Below are 24339 nucleotides of genomic sequence, written 5' to 3'. Positions count from 1 at the left end.
CTTTTATATGATACATGCAAATTCATGATAATTGACAGAGAGTTTAAATCACAAAGTTTAATTGGGATCATAATTTAAGCTAATGTGGTCCTGAATTTGTGAAACTTTGTTCTTACCTTGGTGGCCATTTGATTTGTCATTAATTAGGTGGAGGTCGTCTTTAGATTATCCTTTTGCTGCATGCTATTCTAAGGATTATTTGTTGAGTAAAATTTATTAGACTTGCTGTATATATGTTAGATCTTTCTTGTCTCTTTGTTTTAATTTGCAACTTTTAGTCGGTAGACGATATATAGTTCCAGGAAGAGTTGAGCTAGTCAGTTTTCGTAATAGTAGTGCCCTTATTATAAGGGGTGCTACTTGGGGAAAATTGACTTAACTTGTCTTTGAATTACTAGGGTAAGTCCATTAATGAAATAAATTGGATTTCTTCAACATTAGGTCACTGAAAAAATATTAATTTAGCAACAAATAGTTGTGACTGATTATTCTCGTCATAAATTGATGACGAATTTTGCAATGAAATAAATAACTGTGCAAATTAGTAAAGAAATTTGCAACAACAAAAAATTGTCCCTAAATTAGCAACAAAAGAATTTCATCGCAAAAAAATATTTATCCTCAAATTTGTCGTCAATTGGCAACGAATGTTGGATTCATCGTCAGATTTGCAATGAATAAAGAAATCGTTGCCAAATTAGGATAAATTCTATATTCATTGCTAGTTTTAGAGATTTTTGCTAGTGAAATTCTTTAAATTTGACGATGAATTCTAGACTCGTCCCTAATGTGGACATGAATCCAAAACTCATCGTCAATTTGGAGATGAATACTTGATTCATCACTAAATCGATTGCGGTAATCGATTAAGAAGCTTCGTGAAAAGTCACAAATTTGCCCCCAATGACTAAGTCAATTGATTCTGGGTCAATCGAATAATTTGTGTCAATTGGTGATAAATCTTGAATTTGTCACCACATTGGCGATGAATTCAAGATTCGTCGTCAATCACTAAATTGATCGATTGAGCTAATCGATTAAGAAGTTTCATGGAAAGTTACAAATTTTCCCACACTCAATTGTTCAAAGCCAAATTGATTGTCCAATTGATTCTAGATCATTCTATGATCCAAATAATTTGTATCAATTGGTGACGAATTCAAGATTCATCGCCAAATCGCTAAATCAATCGATTGAGCTAATTGATTAAGGAGTTTTGCGAAAGGTCACAAATTTGCCCCCAACCGATTGCCCAATTGATTGACCCAATCGATTTCGAGTCATTATGTGATTTGAAAATTTTGTGTCAATTGGTGACGAATTAAAGATTAGCTGTCAAATCACTGAATCGATCGATTAAGAACTTCACGAAAAGTCACAGATTTGTCCCCAATTGATTTCTCGATTGTACAATTGATTTCGGATCATTCTGTGATCCAAATAATTTATGTCAATTGGCAACGAATCCTTGATTCGTTGCTAATTGTAAGCCAAGTATAAAAGGGTGAGATCTCAAATTTGGCGACGAATTGAAATTCATCGTCAAAAATCCTAACTTCATAAATTTTCCCAATCTCCCCATCCTAAATCTGCCCGCTTCCTTTGATCCCCTCAACTCCCCTTGATCCGGCAATGACGACAACGATGGCAATGGTGACGGTGACTTTCGTGAGCTTGGAGAGATGCGGGGGTAAGATTCCTCCTCTCAACTTCCCCTCCCCACTCCCCCCTCTCATTTACCAGACCCCTCACTTGCCGAATCTGGGTTGGCGATAGGAATGATAATTTGTTAGGTTTGAGTTGGATTTCATATCCTTTGTCCCCATTCCCATCAGATATATGATATAATCCACATACTCATACCCATTAAAAGATAGGATATCATTTATATAAATAATTTTTCTCCTTTCCATTCAACTATTATTATTTAATAAAAGCATATTAAAATTAACATCATATTAAAAAAATATAATTAAAAAATAAATTAAACATATATATGCCTAATATCAACAAAAATAGTTAGTGAATTTTGGAATATATATATATATAATTTAATCATATATTCGGGTCAAATATCAGATATTGATGATAGTCTCTCCTTATCCTTCTCCATTTGGATCTGATATCGGATCCTCTATCGAGTTCGAAAGAAATTGTCATCCCTAGCGAGTAGTGAAGCTGGCCGACCGCTGTAACCAGTCGACCATTGTGGCCAGTTGGCGGTCGGGCTACCGCTGTGGCTAGTTGGCGGCTGGGCTAACCACTGAGCTAGAGCCTTGAATTTATTTAGATTGTCAAGGCCTTGAATTTCTTTTGTGATGAATAAGTGTTGGATTATTTGGGTGAGGTTATTATTTATAGAAGATGGTAGTTCCAAATCCTAAGAAATTATTAGATCGCTGGTCGGCCACTGTGGTTGGCCGGCCGCTTTAGCTTGCTAGCTGCTGTGGTTGCCCGACCGCTGAGCCAAGGCCTTGAATTTCTTTAGATAGTCAAGGCCTTGAATTTCTTTTGTGATGAATAAATGTTAGATTATTTGGGCGAGTTTAGTTTTTTTTAATCTATTTCATACTATTATTTTATTTCTAACCTATTTTTTATACCAAGGAACTAGGAAAGGAGTCATTATTCATGAATATTTTCACTCACACATTTCAAAAAAAAAAAGACAAAATTTGGAGTGGGGATAGAGGTAAAGTAATCAAGGTTGGATTAAGCTTTGATCTTAATTTATAAGTTAGATTCTATTAGTTATTTATATGCACTTTTAAAATATTGTTATTGCAATTTTATTTTAATTTTTCTCATAACAATACAAGAAAAATACGGTGAACTAAGGCTAGCATAGAGGAGTTTGCAAGCAAGTAATGATACAACGAATCTAAGTCCTCTGTTGGTAATATGAGTTTATGACTAAAGGCGAGTGGGAGTTCGAAAGGAGGAAGGACATTGAGAATGAGTTCTTTGAGCAGAACCTATAGAGTTGTTGGTATATCTTTTTCCACCCTACTAGTAGTAAGTGCACAAATAAACTTGACTGAAAATGTTAGCAATTTGAAAGAGAATGTTGTAAAGGGATGAGGCAATGAGAGAAATGTGCTGACAACATGACCTCATAATGTGACATTTTCGGTTAGGCTCCGCTCTAAGTTAGATTCCTTGTGATGATCATGATGACGATGATGATGATGGTGATGATGGTGGTGGTTCTTTATGACTCTATTATGTATAAATGTTATTTGTCTCAAAATTAATAATTTTGAACATGTTTTAATTGATTTAGTTTGTGAACTCTTCAATTTTATATTTTTTTATTAATACGGTTAATTTGTGAATATATTTGGTGAGGTAAAGGAAGGTGGTGGAAATTAAAAATTCACATCGGAGAACATAAGTCTTTATGTGTATTAAGTTTTGTATTAGTTATTTGTTTGTTTTTTGATGCAAGAAAAGAAGAAGAATGGAAGGAGGAGGAAGTGTCTGCCAAAAAAGACGATGATTTATCTTTCCATTGTTTTGAGAATGTTTGGTATGAGATATTTGCATTTGGAGATATGATTTGTTTAATGTTTTTGGATATGATTACTTGTATAAATGACTTGTATGGATATATAAATGACTTGTATAGATATTGATATGTTTGTTTTGACTTGTTTTTGGTGTGGTTTCATTTTGGATATGTTGTTTTGACTTGTATAGATTGTGGATTTGGTTTGAAATGTTGAATACGTTGGAATGTTGTGTTTGTTATAAATAGGTTTGGGATATCATATTTGTATATATGATAAATGCAGAAATGGGCAGACTACCAAAAAAATTTGCCTTTTGTGATGAATTTGTTTTTCGTCGCCAAATTATCATAATCACTATGTATTACAAATTTGCGATGAATCTTGTTTTTATCGCAAATTTGAAACGAAAATGGATTTATCACAGATTTAGCGACGAATACATTTTCATTCAAATCTGCGATGACAATGGGATTCATCGTAAATTTACAATCAAAGCTAGATTCGTCGCATATTTACAACGAAATTAGGTTCATTGCAGATTTGGCGATGAATCCATTTTTATTGCAAATTTGCGATGAAAATGAGATTCGTCGTCAAATATGGGACCAAATTTATTGTAGATTAATGTTTGTGAATTGTGCACTAGTTTTTTCGTTGCAAAATTATAACAAATTTAGCGATGAAAATATAATTTGTCGTAGAATTGGCGATGAATTTATATATTTTCGTCATAGGATTTGGTGATGACTTATTTGCGATGAAAATAAGATTGTTTTTGCGATAATTTTTTTAAAAATTCATCACAAACTTTGTCTCAAATTGTCATATTTTTTTTTTGTAGTGGTACAGTTATCAGTGCATGTGCATCTTCTCAAATTTAATTTGTTAACTGATTATGCCTAAAGAAGGTTGATGCATGGTATTCAGAATTATGGCCTTAGTTGATCATCTTCGACTTGGCACTTTTAATCGGACTTCATTCGATTACACTGTTCAATTCGACTCGAAGGGGAACATGTGATGGTATCCAGAATTATTACCCTTGTTGATTTTCTTCGACTTGACACTTTTAATCATATTTCATTCAATTACACTCCTCAATCCTACTCAAAAGGAGGGCATGTGATGTATCTGGAATTATGACCCTAGTTGATCCTCTTCGAGTTGTCACTTTTAATCGGACTTCATTCAATTACATTTCTCAATCTAACTCGAAGGGGGAACTTGTGATGGTATCCGGAATTATTACCGTATTTAATTTTCTTTGACTCGACACTTTTAATCGGACTTCATTTGATTACACTTCTCAATTCGACTTGAAGGAGGGACATGTGATGATATCAAAAGTTATCCTCGAATTGATCTTTTCAACTCAACACTTTTAATCGACTCCGCACCTCAGTCCAATTTGAAGGAAGGACATGTACATGATATCCGGAATTATTCATGAGCACCACGAGTCGCCAAAATCCTTTCCCCAAGCAACAGACCTTATTGCTCAAATATCAACTTTCCCCAAGCATCGGGCCTTAATACTCAAATATCAGCTTTCCCCAAGCATCTAAACTTAGTACTGGAATATCGGCTTTCCCCAAGCAACCAGAATTAGTGCTCGGATATTGGCTTTCCCTGAGCATCTAGAATTAGTACTTAGATATCGGCTTTCCTTGAACATCCGGAATTAGTACTTAGATATCGGTTTTCACTGAGCATCCATACTTAGTGCTCGAACATCGACTTCCCTGAGTATTCAGAGTTAGTGCTCAGATATCGGCTCCCCTGAGCATCCAGATTCAGTGTTTGATCAAATATCGATTAACCAAGCACCATGGTTTCTTGCTTAGAGGTTGGCATCCCTGAGTATCAATGCAGTCTGGTACTCGACGTCAGTTCCTGGCCACCTAAATAGAGATTCCATTGAACAACAATCAAATTTGGTTCCCTAATTATCCGCTAATGGACACATGACATGTTATAGTGGAGAAGCATCTAATGGTTGTCGGATCTAGTCCCCTAACCACCCCTCAAGCGAAATAGCTAGTAGGCTACATGAAAATTCCTTTCTAGAGGGCTATATAAAGATGGTGAAGGTAAGTGAGAGAGGAAGGATTTTCTTTTTGTGAGTAGAGGCAGTTTTTCTCCACTAAACTCTAATTCAAAGCATTTCCATTTCTTCTTCTTTCTTTCGTATATCCTCGAGTTTTATTCTTGAATTCGAAACTAACTTGAGCGTCGGAGTAGCCACACCTATAGAGTCGGCCAGCTCTAACACTCTTTGCTTCTCAGGCCTTCAAATCTTGGACCAAGTGAAGGCAGTCATAGCATCATTGGAGGTTTGTGGAGAGGAGTGATAACTAGTATTTTGATGTACTATTTTGACTCTTATACTTAGTATTTTTACCTTCTCGTATGCTTAATTCTGCATTTATATCATATTTTACAAGTCGATATCTATTTAGAGTCTTGATATAATTTTTCATATATTTTCTAAGATTTTATCTAAAAGGTGCATCTTGTTTTTAGGGAAGCATCTAAGTCGTTGATCAGGATCAAATAATCCAATCAAGAAGTGGAGCTCCAATTCAATGTAATTCCAAGTCTAATTTCAAAAACTCAATCCAATCCTCAAGCCCACTCTTAAAGCTCAATTCCATAAGCCCAATTTCATCCTCTTAATGGATCTGGATCTCATTAACCAAAATCAAAATCTAATAACCCATTAACCTTACCATTTTTCTCTCAAGCCCGAACAGGGTAAAAGAGATAAAAGAGAATTATCAGAATTGACCAGATCAAATCAAATCAAATTAGTATTTGAATTATTTTAATAATTTTATTATAATTATTAGAATAATTTTTAGAATTATTTTTAGAATAATTCTGTTATTTATTAATTGGTCAATTGACCAAGTACATTTTGAACATTATTATATTGTTCTTGGGATAAATATCAATGAACAATAGATTTTATTGCTCTCATATTAGTTCTTGTATGGTATCAGAGCCATCTCTTTTTATCTTCCCTCAACTTTTTGAGGCGAAGATCCAATAAACGATGAACCTTTTTTAATTTTTTCCCCTCAAGCCTCTTCTTCTTTCCTACGTATTTTAATTTTCTTGTTCTTCTCTATTTTCTTCCACCGCTAACCCTTTTGTTTCTCTTTCCTCATCCTTAATCTATGTGTTTCTCTTCCACAAAAAAAAAGTTTCCTTAACGATTCTATCTCTGTGATTTTTCTCCACGTCCGTCAACTACAAGGTAGAAGCTCTTTCTTATGACGTTGTCCAACAACTATCGTCAGACAAGTTATTTTTACTTTAGATGTCAAATACTCAACGATATCAAAGAGGTCAAAAGTAAAGTTCAAACCGATGTCAAATTTATCACATCGTTGATCATACTGGAAATTTATGTCCTAAAAGACTTGATTGGTCTAGGGAAAATGTAAAATTTGTCTTAGAAATGAATATTTTGATATTCAATGTCCTAGTATATTTGACTTAAATTTCATTGGTGGTCCTACAGCCTCAAAACAACCATCTATTTTACAAGTATATCCTAAAGTCCTCTCATCTGTGCCTACTTGTGGTAAAACTCCATAATATTCATCTACTGATTGGTATATTGACACTGGAATAACTCATTATGTCACATCAGATTATAATATCCTTACAGACGTAATGTCATATTATGGCTCAGATACGGTTCAAGTAGGCGATGATTCAGGTTTACAAATTGCTAATCTTGAAAACACATATGTTCATTTATCTAATCAAACTTTTCACATGCGCAATGTCTTTCTTGTTTCATCTATCACTAAAAATTTACTTTCTACACGTTAGTTTTATCTTGATAACAATGTCATTTTTGAGTTTCATCATAATCATTATCTTATAAAGGATAGAGCAACAAATGCTATTGTGTTTTATGGGAGAATCAAAAATGACCTCTACTATCTTAAGAATTCTTCAATCAAAGATTTTGTTGGTGAACGTACAAATAAACCAGCTTAGCATGCTCGACTTGGTCATCCTTCCCTTCGTATTGTTCAGTCAATCGTCAATAGGTATGGTTTACCTACTTCCATTACCTCCTCTCCATCTCATTCATGTAGGGTCTGTATGGAATCTAAAAGTCATAAACTACTTTTCTCTTCATTTGATCATGTTTCTAGTTTTCCACTTGAAATAATTCATTCTGATGTTTAGGGCCCTACACCTATTTTGTCTAATCAAAGTTTCCAATATTATTTTACCTTCATCGATCATTTTAGTAAATATATTTGGCTCTATCCTATGAGGAGGAAATCTGATTTATTTGATATATTCTGTAATTTTCAAATTCAAGTTAAACGATATTTTAATCGTAAAATACTCTCTTTTCATTCTCATTTCGGAGGCGAATATTAAACTCTTCATCATCATCTTGTCTCTTGTGGAATTGTTCATCGAGTTTCTTGTCCTCACACTCCATAACAAAATGGCTCCGCTGAGGGAAAACATAGACATATAGTTGAAACTGCCTTAACTCTTCTTCATCATGTATCGATTTCACGTAAATTTTGGGATGAAGCTGTTAACACTGCAATATATATTTCCTACTCCATTGCTCAATCATAAGTGTCCTTTTGAAAAACTTTATAACCAAATCCCTAATTATACTTTCCTTCAAATTTTTGATTGTACATGTTATCCATGGTTACGCCTCTATTCTAAACACAAATTTGACTCTTGTTCACTACAATGCGGTTTTCTTGGTTATAGCAATTTGCACCATGGTTATCGTTGCTTGCATATATCAACAGGACGAATTTATATTTCACGACATGTTACTTTTGATGAGTCTCTATTTCCTTTTTCGGTAGTTTCTTTGATCTCTCCTCCAGATACAAGTGACACCTTCTTGATGCAACCTAATATTGTCAGAAGTGATGGCATCCTAGGTCCTGCTCCGGAACTCTCTAATAACTCCCCTATACCATCAGAATCACCTCATGTTACTGCTCCAATTTTGGAAGCCTCGTCGGTCGAAGATCATATGCTCTCTAGTTCTGTATCCTCGGATAATGCAGGTCCGTCATCTACATCACCATTGTTGGTGCAGGAAGCATCAATGATCGAACCTGTGTTTTTATTATGTCAAAGGGTTCAAAGTTAGGGTATTTTGTCATCTGATATCTTGAATGAGCATTGCAGGAAAATCCTAAGTTTACTTAGACAAAAGTCTTAGCTATGGTTAGACAGGTGGAAAACCCTAGGGGGTGGTAACCCTAGGTCATAGGGGGCGGTAACCCTATGCGGAAAGTCTTGGCGGGTCAGAGCTTTGGGCAAAAAATCCTAGGGGGTGGTAACCCTAGGTTAAAATCCTGGTGTCGCGAACCGGGTAGAAGTCTAGACGGGTCGTGGACCAGACGCCAAACATGAATACCGGAAGCATCGAGCGCCGAGTAAAAGTCCAGTCGGTCTGGAGGACCGAACTGCAAAAGGTAATCTCTCCTGAGGGGAGTAGGTGAGGACGCATTCCCCGGAAGAGGAAACAGTAGGCGTCGGGTCGACCTAGGGTTTCCGGTCGGAAATCCAAAGTCAGACTTGGACAGTCCGGAGACGGTCAATATTTTATTTACTATGACTATTATGTCCTAACTTTATTCTGCAGGGTATGTGTTTGGGACTAACATATTTTACAGGAACAAAGGAGCAAGTCATACCTCGGATGAACAGTATCCGAGGCGCCTCCATGGAGCTTGGAGGTGCCTCTGGTGCAAAGGAGCCGAAGTCTCCGCGGCATAGCTGAAGGCGCCTTGGACTAAGCTGGAGGCCCCTTGGACCGCTGCTTTGAGGCGCCTTGGACCAGCTTGGAGGCGCCTTCAAGTGGATCAGAGGAGAAGATTTCAACGCTGATCCAGGCAGCTGACTCGGCTGCTTTGAGGCGCCTCGGACTGGCTTGGAGGCACCTCCAGCAGTGTATAAAAGGAGCTCTCGAGGCAGCAGTCCAAGAATCACCATCCAAGCAATCCTTACGCAACTAGCTGTTAACGAGAACTTCCAAAGTGCTGTAGCGACATCCCGACGACCCGAAGCTTCAGTTTCGATTTTGTTGTTGTCGGTATAAAGTTTATTTCAGTTCATAATTGTATTTAGTTTATAATACTTTTTCGAGCTTATAGTTGTTGTCCACCGAAAGCGATTAACAATCGCGGGCTTTGGAGTAGGAGTCACTACAGGCTCCGAACCAAGTAACCAACTTGTGTTCCTGTGTTGCTTTCTTTACTATTTTCGCTGCATTTATTCGAACGCTTTTCAAATCTGAAACAAAATAGCCACGAGTGCTATTCACCCCCCCCCCCCCCCCCTTCTAGCACTTTCTATCCAACAATTGGTATCAGAGCGGGGTCGCTTTGATTTGGTGCAACCATCAGTCAAGCAAATTTTTTCGTGGTCTTTTCAATTTTTCGGAGTCGATCAGAATTAGTATAATTGCTATATTCCAATCTGTTTTCTCGTTCGAATCAATTTTTATTCGAAGTTGGTGCAACACCACTCGAGTTTGTTTTCTTTTATTATACATCCCACACTGCTAATCCAGGATCAAGTCCTGGGATTTGTTTTTTGTTTTATTGTGTGCTAGATTCTTCAATGGCTCTCCAAGAAGGGTTTAGCATAGTCTGCCCGCCACTCTTTTCCGGCGAGGACTTTAGATATTGGAAGAACTGGATGGAATACCACCTCAAGACGCAAGTCGAAATGTGGATCATTATCCAGACCGGTCTCAAGTTACCACATGACGACACTGGAAAACTAGTTTCCTGTATCAATTGGGATACTAGCATAATGAAAAAGGTGGAAACTGATGCAAAAACGACTTGTGAGAATTATTGTTACCATGCTGTCCAAATATTTCAACTTTACAAACTATTGTGGCTAATTAATTTTGCTTCTGTTCCCAGCTTGAGAAACTTGTAAAGTTATGGAAGATTTCGTGACAGTTCGGATCATCATCTTGCTTTTGGTATCAGTAGATGAGTTGATCTTGTACGGCATGTCAAAAGAGAAGTTGGAAAGTTAGAGCAGTCGAAAAAAATTCTCAAACTTCTCATGTTGTTCTAGTACATGAGCAGCTTGAGCTCGAGCAAGTCATCAATACACACGAGTCTGCAGTGCAGCTCTCTGATCAGCAACCTCATGAAGAGAAAAAGTTATTGCCTTAGACCTGCCATGAGAAAGAAATTAATCACGCATTGTGAATGAACTCTCAACTAATTTGTCAGTTGCAAGTCAAACGGCAACTGAGGATTTAATTCAATCCTGAGGATGGACGTGGATAGTCAAGCGGCAAATCATTGTGGCCCATCGCCCTCGTCAACCCGTCCCAAGGTCAACACGGAGGAGGTAAATCACAAGCGGCTACTAGCCTTTGGAATAATGATTAACACATGAGAGAAGTATTTACCTCGACTTTACCGTAGTCAAGCGACAAATCAAAAACAAAGGGAAGTATCTAGGGACAAAAGTAAAATGAGAGGGCAAGTCTAGTTTCAATTCATGTCCCATATATGAAAATGGGATATCAAATGTGTTGTTCAACCTGTGGGGTTTTTCTAGACTACAATGAGGAGTGTTGCTCATTGATGGTTCTCTATCCCTCGGTGGGATGACTCCTAATACCCATTTGATAATAATTAGATTTTTTAAAAAAGAAACATATAAAAATAAAATCCTAAACAGACTTGATTGTTATAGTAAAAGAAGCATGAAAAATGCTTATAGATTCTCATGCAGATATGCTTGAAGATTGGTGCATGAACAAAAAATACCTTCCTCATGGGATCAAGTGGAAGTGTGAGGGCTGCACAATAATCCCATCTTCTGTTTTTTTCCTTAAATTCTGAAAATTTTTGTTTTCCAGCCACATTGAAAACTAAAGAGAATTTTGAGATTATGATTAATATTATTCTTCCATGTAGAAACAGCATAAGAGATCAATAGTTTTACCAATTTTCTAGATAAAAATTATAAGTAAAAGACAAAAAAAATAAAATAGGGGCATTCCGAGAATTGAACTCGGGACCTCTCGCACCCTAAGCGAGAATCATACCACTAGACCAAATGCCCACATTGACTCAAGCCTTCGAATCTTGGATTAAGAGAAGGCAGTCACAGCGTCATCGGAGGTTTCTAGGGAGGAGCTCGAGCAAATGAAAAATAATCTCATCAAAGGCTATGTCGAATTTGTCCACCTATTGTATAGTTAATTCTTAAAGAAATGTACCTCCGGGCAATTTTTGTTTCATCTGGAGCATTTGAGCAACTTTTTGTTACACCACATGTGATGGTCAACTCATTGTGAAACTATGAAGTGGGACTCATGAATTTCAACTATTTGGGATCGGCTACATATGAATATTGTTGCTTCATTGTGGGTAAAAAAAAAAAAAAAAAAAAAAGTAAAATGCTCACTCCTAGTGTTTCCGTCGTACTCAATCCAAAGTCATCACGAGGGAGGTAAATCGTAACATCTGAGCGAGCATGTGATGAACAGGGTATAATACGGGGATAGAAGATTTATTCCCCAGCTACCCCGAGGATCGACCCTGCGATCTCATTGTGGCAACACCCGTCACATACCAACTCGGATGACCCGCGGGATTGAAAACTGTATGGGTAAATTTTTTATAGTGACCGATACTACCGCCGAAACGACCCCTTATAAAAAAATCCCCGAAGGGATTTTTGGGTGAACTGTACCACTTAATTGATAAGAGCCTACGCAGGAGGTGCTCGAACCTGGCACCTCAGTCAAAGGGTATAACGTCATAACCAGAGCACCTCTGGTTCGGTTAAAAAATTGTATGGGTAAACCTTTTATAGTGACCGACACCACCGCCGAAACGACCCTTTATCAGAAACCCCCGAAGGAATTTTTTGATGAACAATACCACTTAATTGATAAGAGCCTGCACAGGGGGTGCTCGAACCTGACACCTCAGTCAAAGGGTACAACGTCATAACTAAAACACCCCTGATTCAATTGTTGGATATTGTTGTTTCATGGTGTTTATACAAGAGCTATGAAAGATGGGCACCATAGACTAATTACACAATAAATTCACTAATCCAAATATTGACCCCCAATGATTTTATAGTAATTTCCAAATGTAAGAAGCACCTCTGTCATCATTTCAATGTGTAATTTCATCGTCTAAGAATTTTTAATTAAGAAGATTTTGCCTTTACCATTATGGAAATATTGATAGTTTTTTCACAATGGGATGACTAAGTGATTCACAACGCAGAGTTGCATGCATATAACAGGCCAACTTAGCTAGACAAAGACAATAGCTTGAAGAGAAAGAGAATGCTAAAACAGGAACGAGAGATTCAAAAGAGGGTAATCCCATCTAAATTGTTGTTTGGACCTGCTAGCTCCAGCAAAGTTATATAGTGAAGATAGTCTCATCTAATGCTTGGCAGTTCTCGCAACTCCTGATGTTTGAAGACCCTAGGCTCTTCATGGACCAACTTATGTTGATTGCAATAGATTATCTCTATATTTCTCAACATCCTCTCCTATTCAGGAAATGCAAGTTAATTGTAAGCTAAATGAATCTTCACTCTACATAGACTCTTTATAATAGTTTTGACAAAAACAAAAAACTGATCACTTGCATTCAGTAAGATAATTGAACTGATATTTTATGCACACCATTTATCTTCTATTTGAATGGTGTCACATTAGATTACTTAGATTGCTATGCTCATCATGCGTTTACAATTTGAATAGTATTCAGTCAATTTCTTTTCTAGTGTGTTAATTATTCCAAGTGCTTTGCCAGTGATTAAAGTGATGATATAGAGTTGCAGGAGTACTCTCTTAGGGGCTACTTGACACCATATGCTATCTGACAATATTTTTGTTGCTCTGATGAGTTTTTCTTTTTCTCCATACGCAGGCTTGCACTGAGTGCAGATCTCTTAGTCCATATTTTTTTTATGAATCAGGGGATATATCATATAGACTTGCGGCTGGATCGTGTGGTAATCTAATCATAATTAATTGTGATCCCTCCCTAGATTTATCATCCTCAGATTATAGTTTGCGTCTAAGAGAGTGGCCGGAGGCCGCCCGAAGGCCATCTCCTGCTCGACGACTAGCAACCTGGTCATTTACCCACCATCGGCGGCCTTCGGGCGGTTTTCGGCCAACTGCCCCGATCCAAATTATACCTTAGGAGACGGTGAACGTAGTGAGGGATTGCAATCAATTGCAGCTGGATCACCGCCACAATTCGACCGTAATTCCATGTGGTCCATCCCTTAGTCCACAAAAATATGGATCAAGAGATCTATTCTCGGCTTGCATACTCTGAAAATTGTGCTCGAAAAGTGTGATTTTCTAGTGGAAGAATGTGAATGATACATTTTTTTAATACCGTTGATCCTGTCCGAAAATTAAGAAGACGGTTAGATGGGTCTGCGGCTCTGTTGTTGACTAGAAAAAAACTCTGTGGTGTCCCGCAAAACTAGAAGCGTTAGTGTCAGGTCAGTAAGGGGTCCTAACGTTAGTCCTCCAACGCTCATGTCAGTCCTTGATTCAGTGGAGAAGAATAGTAAAAAATGAACAGTAGCCTAGAGCATGTAAATAGTAAATAACGCATATCTTCATCTGTGGATGAGAACCCCTTTTATAGTATCACTGTAATGTCTGTACATGCATCCCAAAATATATGCACGTTTTTCAAAATATCTTAGGAAAAGACAAGTCAAAAAGTGTCTATGATACCTTCCATTAAACGAGCACGTAAATATCTGATATGATAGCTGCAAGCTTTTAAAATACTATTTGTTTGCTGAATATTCTTTGTTGTCGATGGTACAAATTTTTAAAAAAGTACGTTAAGATATAAATGTGGGTCCCGTTATATGTCGACTGGGACAACTCATCAGGACGTCACCAACTCAATCATACTTAATGAAGCTATCGGCTGCTCTTCACTTAGTTTTACTATGGTAGGATAGACATATTACATCTGATCAAACCTCCGATTTGATCGGCTAGGACAGTACATCGGATAACTTAGTATTTAACTTTTGACTGGATGCAAGCTAAGGAGGACATGTGTAACTCAGAATCAAAATAAAAAAAGAGAAGTGAATAGATCACGCAGGTTTTTTCCCTCTCCAATTCAAAATTCACCGAAACTCCATGTCTATTTGCAGCCTGTCGGCCAGACATTCCAAATCACCGTTTTCTATCGCTTTTCCATTCGCAGCATTCTAGAGAACGGCATCAATCATCAATGGAGGAACAGTCCAGAACAAGCCAATCAGCCCTCACTGCTTTCATTGAAACCGTCGCCGGCCTGCCAACGTTTTCCCGGCTATCTCACGCAATAAAGGAGCTGGTCCCCATGCCGCCACCCGTACACCCCCAAAGCGCCCTCCACTTCCCGATAAGAGATAATCAAACCCCCCTCAGCGACAGCCATCGCGACGCCATAACTCAGAGCTCACGAGAATCCACCGTCGGCAAGGACGCTCGTCAGGCCGCGTCGGACCCACACGCCTTACCGCCACAGCTCATCCCTGTCCTCCTTCGCTCAGTGAATGATTACCTTGTTCCTGCCCTGTAACGGCGCCCCCAGACCATAAAGGAGTTGAGATTATTTGTCTCTAAAATGATGTGTCCCTATATCCTCTCGTCGATCATGATAACCTCATGATATACATTGCATTCTTGAAATATGATTTATCCCTTCCAATCAACAAGAAGACATGAAAACATCATTTTAAGGACAGAAGATCTCAACTCAACACAAAGGCCCACCCCACCAAGATGAGATCCTCTGTCCCAAAAATACCGTATCCCCATGTCCCAACGCCGATCGAATGAACTAAATCACATCTCAAGAATACAGTGTATATGCAAATATCATAACCGTCCGATCGATGCTGAGACACAATGACACGACATTTTTAAGACAGAAGATCTCATCTCCACCCCACCCCCCGCCCCTAAGTGTGACACTGTCAGTAATCTATTCCTTATATAACAAAACATAGCAGCATTCCCTACGTTAATTTTAGAGCAACACAAGAGATCCCTCTACTCCACTATATTGTGGCTAATCATCTTGTGCCAAAACATATTACATAGTGCAATTCTGATTGGTTTTAAATGGAATTTTGCGATATCACCTCGCCGAACTTGAGGAAGAGCTGCGCGTCGGACGTGCTCTGTGAGGTAACACAGCTGAGGGCGTTCTGTGTCTTGAGGTTAGCATACTCATCGACGTAGCTGGGCACTTGCGGCAGCGGCAGTTGAGCTGCCTGCTTTGGGGTTGGATCTGGCTGCACAAGACATCCGAGCACGCGGCTCACCTCGTGCATCGTCGGCCGGTCTGAGGGTTGCCTTTTGGTGCAGAGGAGTGCCAGTTGAAAAACCTTCTTCACGTCCCCGAGATCTTTGCATGTGGAGGAGACGTCCGGATCTACCGTCTCCATGACAGCATTGCTAGAGGCCTTGCACAAAATCTGTTAAAGAAGCACAAATGAATGAGCCGTTGCATAACCTTGCCAATATATATTACTTAAGATGATTACCAACTGATGAAGATTAGACTCATTGTCGACAGCCTTCCTCCCGGTCAGAAGCTCGAGTAGAACAATGCCGAAGCTATAAACATCAGATTTCTCGTTCAATCTAGACGTCCGAGCATACTCCGGATCAATGTATCCGATTGTGCCCATCACATAGGTGGACGTGTGAGTCTTGGAGATGCAAAGACTCTTTGCAATGCCAAAATCTGTGAGATGAGGTTCATAATCTTTGTCCAGGAGTATGTTCGACGACTTGACATCTCGATGTATGATTCGAGGGCTACAGTCGTGGTGGAGGTAAGCCAGGCCTTGCGCCGAACCAAGGGCGATACAAAGCCGTGCATCCCAATCCAGCTTTTTCTTCTTTGTAGGACCTATAAGTTAGAAGGAAAAAAAAAAGAGGTCATTTGCCATGGCTTCTCCAATAATCAAACATGAAATTATAGAAAGAATGCAATACCATGTAGGATATCCCATAGGCTGCCATTCTCCATGTAATCATAAAAGAGGAGGTTGCCGAAGGGGGACAAGGAGTATCCTTGGAGGCTGACCAGATTTCTATGCTTGATACTCCCCACCGTCTCGAGTTCGGTTTCGAATTCCTTCAAGTTGTGGGGATGCTGAGAATACAATCTCTTGATAGCTACTGGCTTGCAGCTCTTCAGAACACACTTGTATACTGTGCTTGATGCACCATAACCAATAATATATTTCTCACTGAGGTTTTCTGTCATTCTCATAATATCCTCATACACATGAAGAGCCATATTCATGTGAAGGACCACCAGCTTTGGAGAAATAGTATTGACTGCAATATTACAAGCAGATTAAATATGAACACATTGATTAAACTGTTTTACAGCACAATCATCCACAAGGTTACCTGGTTTTTGTAGTGAGCCATCTGAAAATGGAGTTTGTCTGTGTGGCCGACAGGCGAGGACTAAGACCACCAAAAGGATTAACAAAGCTCCCAAGGCACAGCCCCAAATGGCAGCTTTTGAGAATGGAGCTGCATTGAGGGGAAAAAAACTCTATCAGCTTAGTTGATAGTATGTTCTGTTGCAATCTATATATTGTACTTTAAGAAAGACAGTATAAGCAATTAATACAGTTTTGTGAGGGAAATTCATAGATTCGTACAAAATACAAACAACAAATAGCAGGTGCTTCTAGGAAATTCCTAGATTATTGTACAAAGAGTTATACCTCTATGTGGTGGATGGAAGTGGCAAGGAGAGCTTAGCCAATAGCCACAAAGACCAGGATTTCCTATAAAACTGTGCAAAAAGTAGGAAAAGGATTAGTTAAAAAGTCCTAATGATCAATCTTAGAAACAGGAACATGAGAGATTAACATGCTATGCAATGAGCAACAGAAGGTGGATTCTTACTAAGGAATTAAATCATGAATAGTTTACAATTTCTCACCTTTCGGGAGAAAATCGGGAGAAGTTGTAATCTGTGGGAACATCACCAACTAAATTATTATTGGACAGATTCCTGTTTGCCGAAACCAAATCAATTAGAATCAAATATTTCATTTTCAAGACACAGAAACTGTGATCTTTCTAGTGTCACTTACAGGGCGATGAGACCTGGGCAGTTAGTGAGAGTTGTGATACCACCAGACAAATTGTTGTTTTCCAAATTCCTGCAACAAAATTTAGCATTCATGCGGCAGAATAAAATTTCTCTAATCTTTCAAAGTGGCTGATTTAGTGGTTTCAAAAATAAACAGCAAATACATTCAGAAAGAGGTATACAGTGTGACCAGATTCTGAAGCAGTCCAAGTTCCTCAGGAATCGTATCGGACAAGTAGTTTTTTGACAAATCACTGAAATTTACACCGAGAATAAACAAAATCAATAGAGTTACATGTAGAAACAAATATAGATATCTACAAGACCCTAGCAAAATAGTAATGTATCTTACATCTCCTCAATACTCCTCAAGTTTCCGAATTCAGCAGGTATGTTACCAGAAATTTGGTTGTTGCTCAAATTCCTATAAATTGGTAGATAAAACCATCAGAGGAAGTCTAGAATGGTTAAGTATATTTTAGAGAAAAAGAACACACAATTTCAGAAGGTGTTCTAAACCACCAATAGAGGGAGGTATGGGACCATTCATCTCATTGCCCGATATGTCTCTGCAGAAAATCAGTCTCATGTTATGAAGTGAACAAAAAAAAATGTAGTGCAATGCCATAGTTGCTCTTAGTGACTTGAACTCAATAAGATTACTCACAGAGTGTCCAAATTACTGATTTTTGACAATTCAATGGGTATAGATCCCTTTAATCTGTTTGATGAGAGGTTCCTGCATTCCCAACAAGTTTCTTCTTATTAAGCAATCAATTAAATGTTGGTAGTTTAAGGTTTACCAATTGTTGTATATGATATTAGCGTAGCACTGAAGCTAACTGAAGACTCTTTAACCTTCAAAAATTACAGCCAACCATCTAATAGACTTTGAATTTTAAAATTGTCATACTAAACGCAGGCAAATTCAAATATAACATTAATATCATAAATGAGAATGCAATGGAGCATAAATGAGATTATACAAGAGAATGCGACAAAGCATGAGGCTTCCCATGCACATTTTAGCTTGGACAAGCATATAACTCATATATCAGTTTTGATTAAGATTGCTTAAGTGCACACACTAGACTATTTGGATAGCCAATCTAATTGTTTAGATCGGGTAAAAGTTAAATGATCTAGCAGGATTTTATAGAGGTAAATTTTGTTTCTCTAGCAGGATTTATAGAGGTAAATTTTGTGAGAAACCTAGTGAAACACCCTTGATGATATTGTTTTTATGCTCAAAAAGGAAGCAATATCGGTCATATTTATCCATGGTCAACTAAAATCACAAAGACATTCAATTGGAAACTGTGAGATCTAGAAACATGAAGAAACAGGAATCTACACTGAAAATATCAAGAGTTAATATTGAGGAATTTCAAAGCATAAACAAAGTAATAACATCTCACAGATAAGTCATGCTCTCTAGTTTCTTAAATGCTCGGGGAATGGTTCCATGTAGTTTATTGCCGTGTGCATTTCTGCAATGCAGTCAAGGAATCAGTTGTATGGAAAACACTTACAATGAATAAGACACCTGGATCAATTAAAAGAATCTGCTTACAAACTATTTAGATTCACGCATGAACTCAAATTTTCAGGAATAGGTCCCTCCAGATTGTTGTTTGCAATATTCCTACAGAGATTAGATTAACAATCATTAGAATTATATTGTGAAAGAACTAACACAATCCTAACGTCAACAAAATGCTTCCAAATTGACATACAAGTCAAACAAATCAGTGAGGCTTCCAAGCTCAGGTGGAATGTAACCAGTGAGCTGATTATCATTCAGCTCCCTGCAAAAATGATTCAATTTAGATGCTAGAAAACCATAAATCCACCATTTTTTGCAGTGAAGATATCCGCTTACAGGTAGTGAAGCCTTGTCATGTTACCAAGCTCCGGTGGGATTGACCCAGTCAACTTGTTACCTTGCAGATACCTGATTGACAGAAATGCCATTAATGTCTTAGACGAAAGATCTTATCTCAGACCACAAACATGATTGAGGATATGTAAATTTAATAGCTGTGGAACCATATGCCATTTAGACAAAAATGCAACATATAGTCAGACATCAATCTAGGTATGACGTTGAGAATATTTCTAACCTTAGCAAAGCAGGCCAAATTAATGTGAGATAAAGAACAATCATCTTCAACAGAATTTAATACTCTATCAACAATATACTTGCGAAACAAGATTTGTAACCAACTATTTAAGACTTACAGTTTCTCAGTATAGGTCAAGTTACCCAAAATAGGAGGAATTGGTCCACTAAGAAGATTGCAACTCAAATCTCTGAAATACAATAATAGTAGCAATCAAACATTGGAATCTTACTATGAACAGAGTTTCAATATTGTGACTGCTAAAAAACCAAAATTTAACCTAGTGCAATCTAAGCATATGGAACAGAATGATCAAAGAAAGAAAGTAATGACGAATTAGTCTTGTATCTTACAGTACGGCAAGAGCTTGCATCAAACCAATCACAGGTGGAATGGGTCCAGTAAATTTGTTCCCTTGCAAAGATCTAACATGGATTATATTAATAACAATCTTCATGTTTATGATTCAAGAATCAGTCGACCATTCTAGACAATAAATAAGATTACTGCCCCTTACAGTGTAGCAACTTGCAAAAAGCCAATATTAAATGGAATTTCTCCAGTAAGCTGATTGTATGACAAATCCCTACATTGCAAACATGATGTTATATTTTGCTAAGGAAATATTAATTTCATTTGTAAAATGGAAATGATACGTACAAAACCTGAAAACTGGTGCAATTTCCAATGCTCTCCGGGATATTTCCAGTCAAGCTGTTGTTCTTCACATCACTGGTAGAGTTCTTTTTGTAAGAAATAATCATAGAACTTGATTTTCCTATTGGTCATGAAAATCTTAACATCATTAACTTACAAGTACCACAACCCAGTCAACTGACACATATCAGGGGACAAATTTCCTTCCAAGCTATTACCGCGGAGCCCCCTGACAAAAATCATGAAGTTCACCAGTGGAAAATGTATAATTAAAACTAAAAATATGAAAACACAAATTAGGTATCTAGTAATAATACTACTAATAATGTAAAATTGTGGCCAATAAAAAAACCCAGGGCTTCTTACAAGTACTGTAACACTTCATTCCAGTAGATAAGCCTTGGTATTTCGCCACTCAATTTATTTTGAGCTAGGTCCCTGCAGTTTGGTCAATGGTAGACGAATCAGATCCTTCAATAAATAGGTGAATGAGAAAACAAAATACTTACAATATCTTCAAGTTTGGAATTTGCGACAAAGTTGATGGAATAGGTCCAACCAATTGATTGTTCTTCAATATCCTACAAAATTGAGGATGGTTATCAGCAAATTATAATGCTGAATACTGACTAATGCTTTTTTACACCACATGTGTATCAACTAATCAGTTTCTTACAAGTTCTCCAATTGCTTCAGTTTTGATATCGAAAAAGGGATGTCCCCGAAGATGTTGTTGTAAGACAAGTCTCTGAGAGTCAAATTTATTAGCAAACTAACCCAACAAAGAAGGTACACTTGGGTTCACCTCAGTTAGCAGACAAATTAATAAACTTCTAGGAGCTTTAAAGCCATTTAGCAAAACACCATGATTGTGATTAAGAAAAGGAATTCAAGTGATCATACTCACAATGTTTTCAATGAAGAACAAGCACCAATCTCATCTGGAATTTGTCCAGACAATCGATTTGCCTTCAGATCACTTTTCAGACACACCAGAGAAATAAATAAAGCACAACTCTTGGGTAGTTATGCATACATATATATCATGGTCATAGAGGAATGGATTTGAGGTATCTTACATAGAAACAAGGCTCTTCAGGTTTCCAATAGCAGGAGATATTTCCCCGTCAAGATTCAAGCCAGATAGATTACTGAGATTTCACAGCAAATGAAAAAAAAAACATTACATGATTCAAGCTTTCAAGGCATCCCATCATGAGAATAAACAAGCAGCTTTGATTTTGTATTCTTACAGTGCCACAACACTAAATGTTGCATTGTCACAGGCGACCCCTCGCCACAAACAATAGTCAGAAGATGGAGCATCCGTCCAATCATACAATATATTGCCTATATTACGGAATGACTTCTTGATCTCCAGTAATACGGCACCTAAACCAGGAAAAAGTGGTGGATTGGAGAGTATAGTTAAAAATGGTTCCATATTAATAATTATAAGTTATTGATCCTTATGATCAGCAGTGAAAATATTAAAATATGGTTCCACTAGAACGCATGACCATTAATTTAAAAAACAAATAAAGCTACTCTTTTAATAAGCTAACCATATTGCGATCACATAGCTACTAAAAGATCCACGTAGTTGGGCTGTAGCTGAAATCTTTCTTGAATAACCAAAATTGGAGGACACGTTGGATAGTGTAGTGCACTTGAACGAAAACTGAGAGGAAAACAAAGGAGTAAAAGAAAAAAAAACAACAACAAAAACTTTAAACGAGTGTGTTTTAACTGGACAGGATAGTGTTCATAGATTCGTGAGTATATATAATATATTATTCATTGAGAGAATAAAATCTTGTACCGCACACTGAAAAGACCTAGCAAAGCAAGAAAATCTGGCGTCAAATGGAGATAAATTTGCAGAGCTAGGTAAGCTAAACCACTAACAAAGTAGTTGAATAGAAATAGACATGCGGAAGTTTTAAGTCTTTAGGAGACGCCATTAAAGAAAAACGATCCCAACCAATATAAAGAATCATAGTTGGATCAAACAAAAGGAGATAAGAAATTACAGGACCAGAAAGTGTACTTCCATCCCGATAAAATATTAAGAGAAGTAATGTGTGCCTCGAACAGATTATAGGAATAGAATAATAAGCTGAAGATCCGAGAGGCAGTCCTTAATATCCCCCATTTATTCTCTCGGGACACAACAAATAAACAAAAAAAAAAATCCAAACTTTGGCTGGATTCATGGCTCACCGTCGCTTGCTTCCCCGGGTACGGAGCTCAAACCCCCGAGCAGGACCAAGACAGCGAGCCCGCCCCACCGCACAGCCATTGCCGGAAGGCGCTAGGAGGCGGGGATCCAAGATCCGATCTTTCGTGCCGAACGGAGTCGTCCACAGTGGAAAGGAGGCAATGGGAGCGAGGGAGGGAGAGGAACAACGCCGTCTTCTTCCTTCCGCTGCCGCAGCTGCAATCCTACTTACTGCCGCAGCTGCTGCAGTACCAAGGAGGATTGGGCGAACGAAAAGGAGGGAGATTTCATAGATGAGAGAGGGAGAGAGAGAGAGAGCAAGAGCGAGACGGGGATCACATCACGATGAGGTTGTTCGATGGGTCACATCACACTCTGCAGCCCCTCTGCATACAGTTCATCGCTCATTCACCCTCTTTTACTTCTCCTCTGCGCTGCCTGTCTGGGAGAGAGAGAAAGAGAGAGGAGCTAGAGGTTGGTGCAGGCAGGTTATGGCATCGGCATTAGCAGCCGGGGTGGCAGAAATTCGTACTTTTTCTTCCTCCATTTTTTTTCGGAGTTTTTCCATTGACCTTTTTAAATAAATTGGTAACTAGTAACCAATTAACCATTACTGATTACTCCATAACAGAGGAGCGACGAGTGATCCCTCCCCTCTCTCCCGCTGTGTGTGTGGTAGCGCAGCAGTAGAGTACAGTGCAGTGGAGTTGAGCGTTCCTGTGTGGTGCCTTTTAGCCTCAACTAAGCTTCATGCAGACCGACAGGGGTGTCATGTGAGGTGTGTAATGGGATTGGGTCGCTGACAGGATATGGAAAATCACATGGCATCGAAAGCTCTTTGTTTCCTTCCCCTCTCCTCCACTCCACTCATGGGCTTTTGGCTTGTTGGTACTATTTCGATTGTTTGGTTGAATTTTTTTTTAAGAGAAAGTACCGTAATATTGGAGTAAAAAAATAATAAAAAGATAAAATAATCATGGCCCTATAATTTTAAAAAAAATAAATTCTAAATACATTGCTATTTAACCTAGAGATAGATATTTAGTAATATTTTATCAGTTAAGGATTTGTTATCATATAAATAAGAGTTTGAATCTTAGATAAGTTAGAAGAAAAAAGTTTTATAATTTTGTGATTTATCTTTTCATGTAGGATTAAGAAGATGATCATGTGGTTCTTGGGATTATAATGTCACAGTAATACATTCAAATTATCATCTAAGTATTCATGATTTAATCCCTAACTATGATATATTTATAGGAATTTTTCTTTTAAATATGGGGTACAATCAAAATATGTTGGACTTCTAAGTTGATCATCGCATACATTTAGGGGGCGTTTGGTTCTTTCCTAGGAATAGGAATCGGAATGGGAATCATTGTATTGTGGAATGGGAATGGGTATGAGCATGGATATCACTCTTAAAAGCAATGTTTGGTTAGTTGTATATCTTCTATCGGAATAAATCAAAGTTTCCTTTTTTACCCTTAAAGGAAAATAAGAGAAAAAATTAGATGTGAGAGAAGATGAATGTGAGAGAAAAATATGATGAAAGATAATGATGAGAGATAAAGTATTATGAGAGAGAAAGTGTGATAAGAAAGAATGAAGATAGAGAAAGTGTGATGAGAGAAAATGAAAAGAGA

The 24339-nt window shown here is 37.8% G+C and overlaps 1 protein-coding gene and 1 non-coding gene across 2 annotated transcripts; both read right to left on the bottom strand.

The window, feature by feature from the left end:
- Nucleotides 1-11552: 11552 nt before the first annotated feature.
- Nucleotides 11553-11624, bottom strand: TRNAP-AGG. Its single transcript has one exon. It is a non-coding gene; the product is annotated as a tRNA-Pro (tRNA).
- Nucleotides 11625-15531: 3907 nt separating this feature from the next.
- On the bottom strand, nucleotides 15532-23355 carry LOC122032085 (LRR receptor-like serine/threonine-protein kinase ER1). Its single transcript, XM_042591336.1, has 27 exons — nucleotides 22696-23355; nucleotides 21726-21864; nucleotides 21552-21623; nucleotides 21380-21451; nucleotides 21149-21220; nucleotides 20982-21053; nucleotides 20839-20910; nucleotides 20630-20701; nucleotides 20476-20547; nucleotides 20333-20401; nucleotides 20169-20240; nucleotides 19934-20005; nucleotides 19575-19646; nucleotides 19429-19500; nucleotides 19266-19337; nucleotides 19111-19182; nucleotides 18360-18431; nucleotides 18190-18261; nucleotides 18045-18116; nucleotides 17875-17946; nucleotides 17694-17762; nucleotides 17540-17611; nucleotides 17319-17389; nucleotides 16993-17121; nucleotides 16570-16917; nucleotides 16113-16483; nucleotides 15532-16043 (listed from the first exon to the last, which is right to left on the bottom strand). The coding sequence occupies exons 1-27, from the start codon at nucleotides 22772-22774 to the stop codon at nucleotides 15684-15686; spliced, it is 2931 nt and encodes a 976-aa protein (XP_042447270.1). The 5' UTR covers nucleotides 22775-23355; the 3' UTR covers nucleotides 15532-15683.
- Between the last annotated feature and the right edge of the window lie 984 nt (nucleotides 23356-24339).

This window comes from Zingiber officinale, chromosome 11A, assembly GCF_018446385.1.
Source record: "Zingiber officinale cultivar Zhangliang chromosome 11A, Zo_v1.1, whole genome shotgun sequence".
NCBI classification, from domain to species: domain Eukaryota; kingdom Viridiplantae; phylum Streptophyta; class Magnoliopsida; order Zingiberales; family Zingiberaceae; genus Zingiber; species Zingiber officinale.
This window is presented reverse-complemented; position numbering and strand designations above follow the sequence as displayed.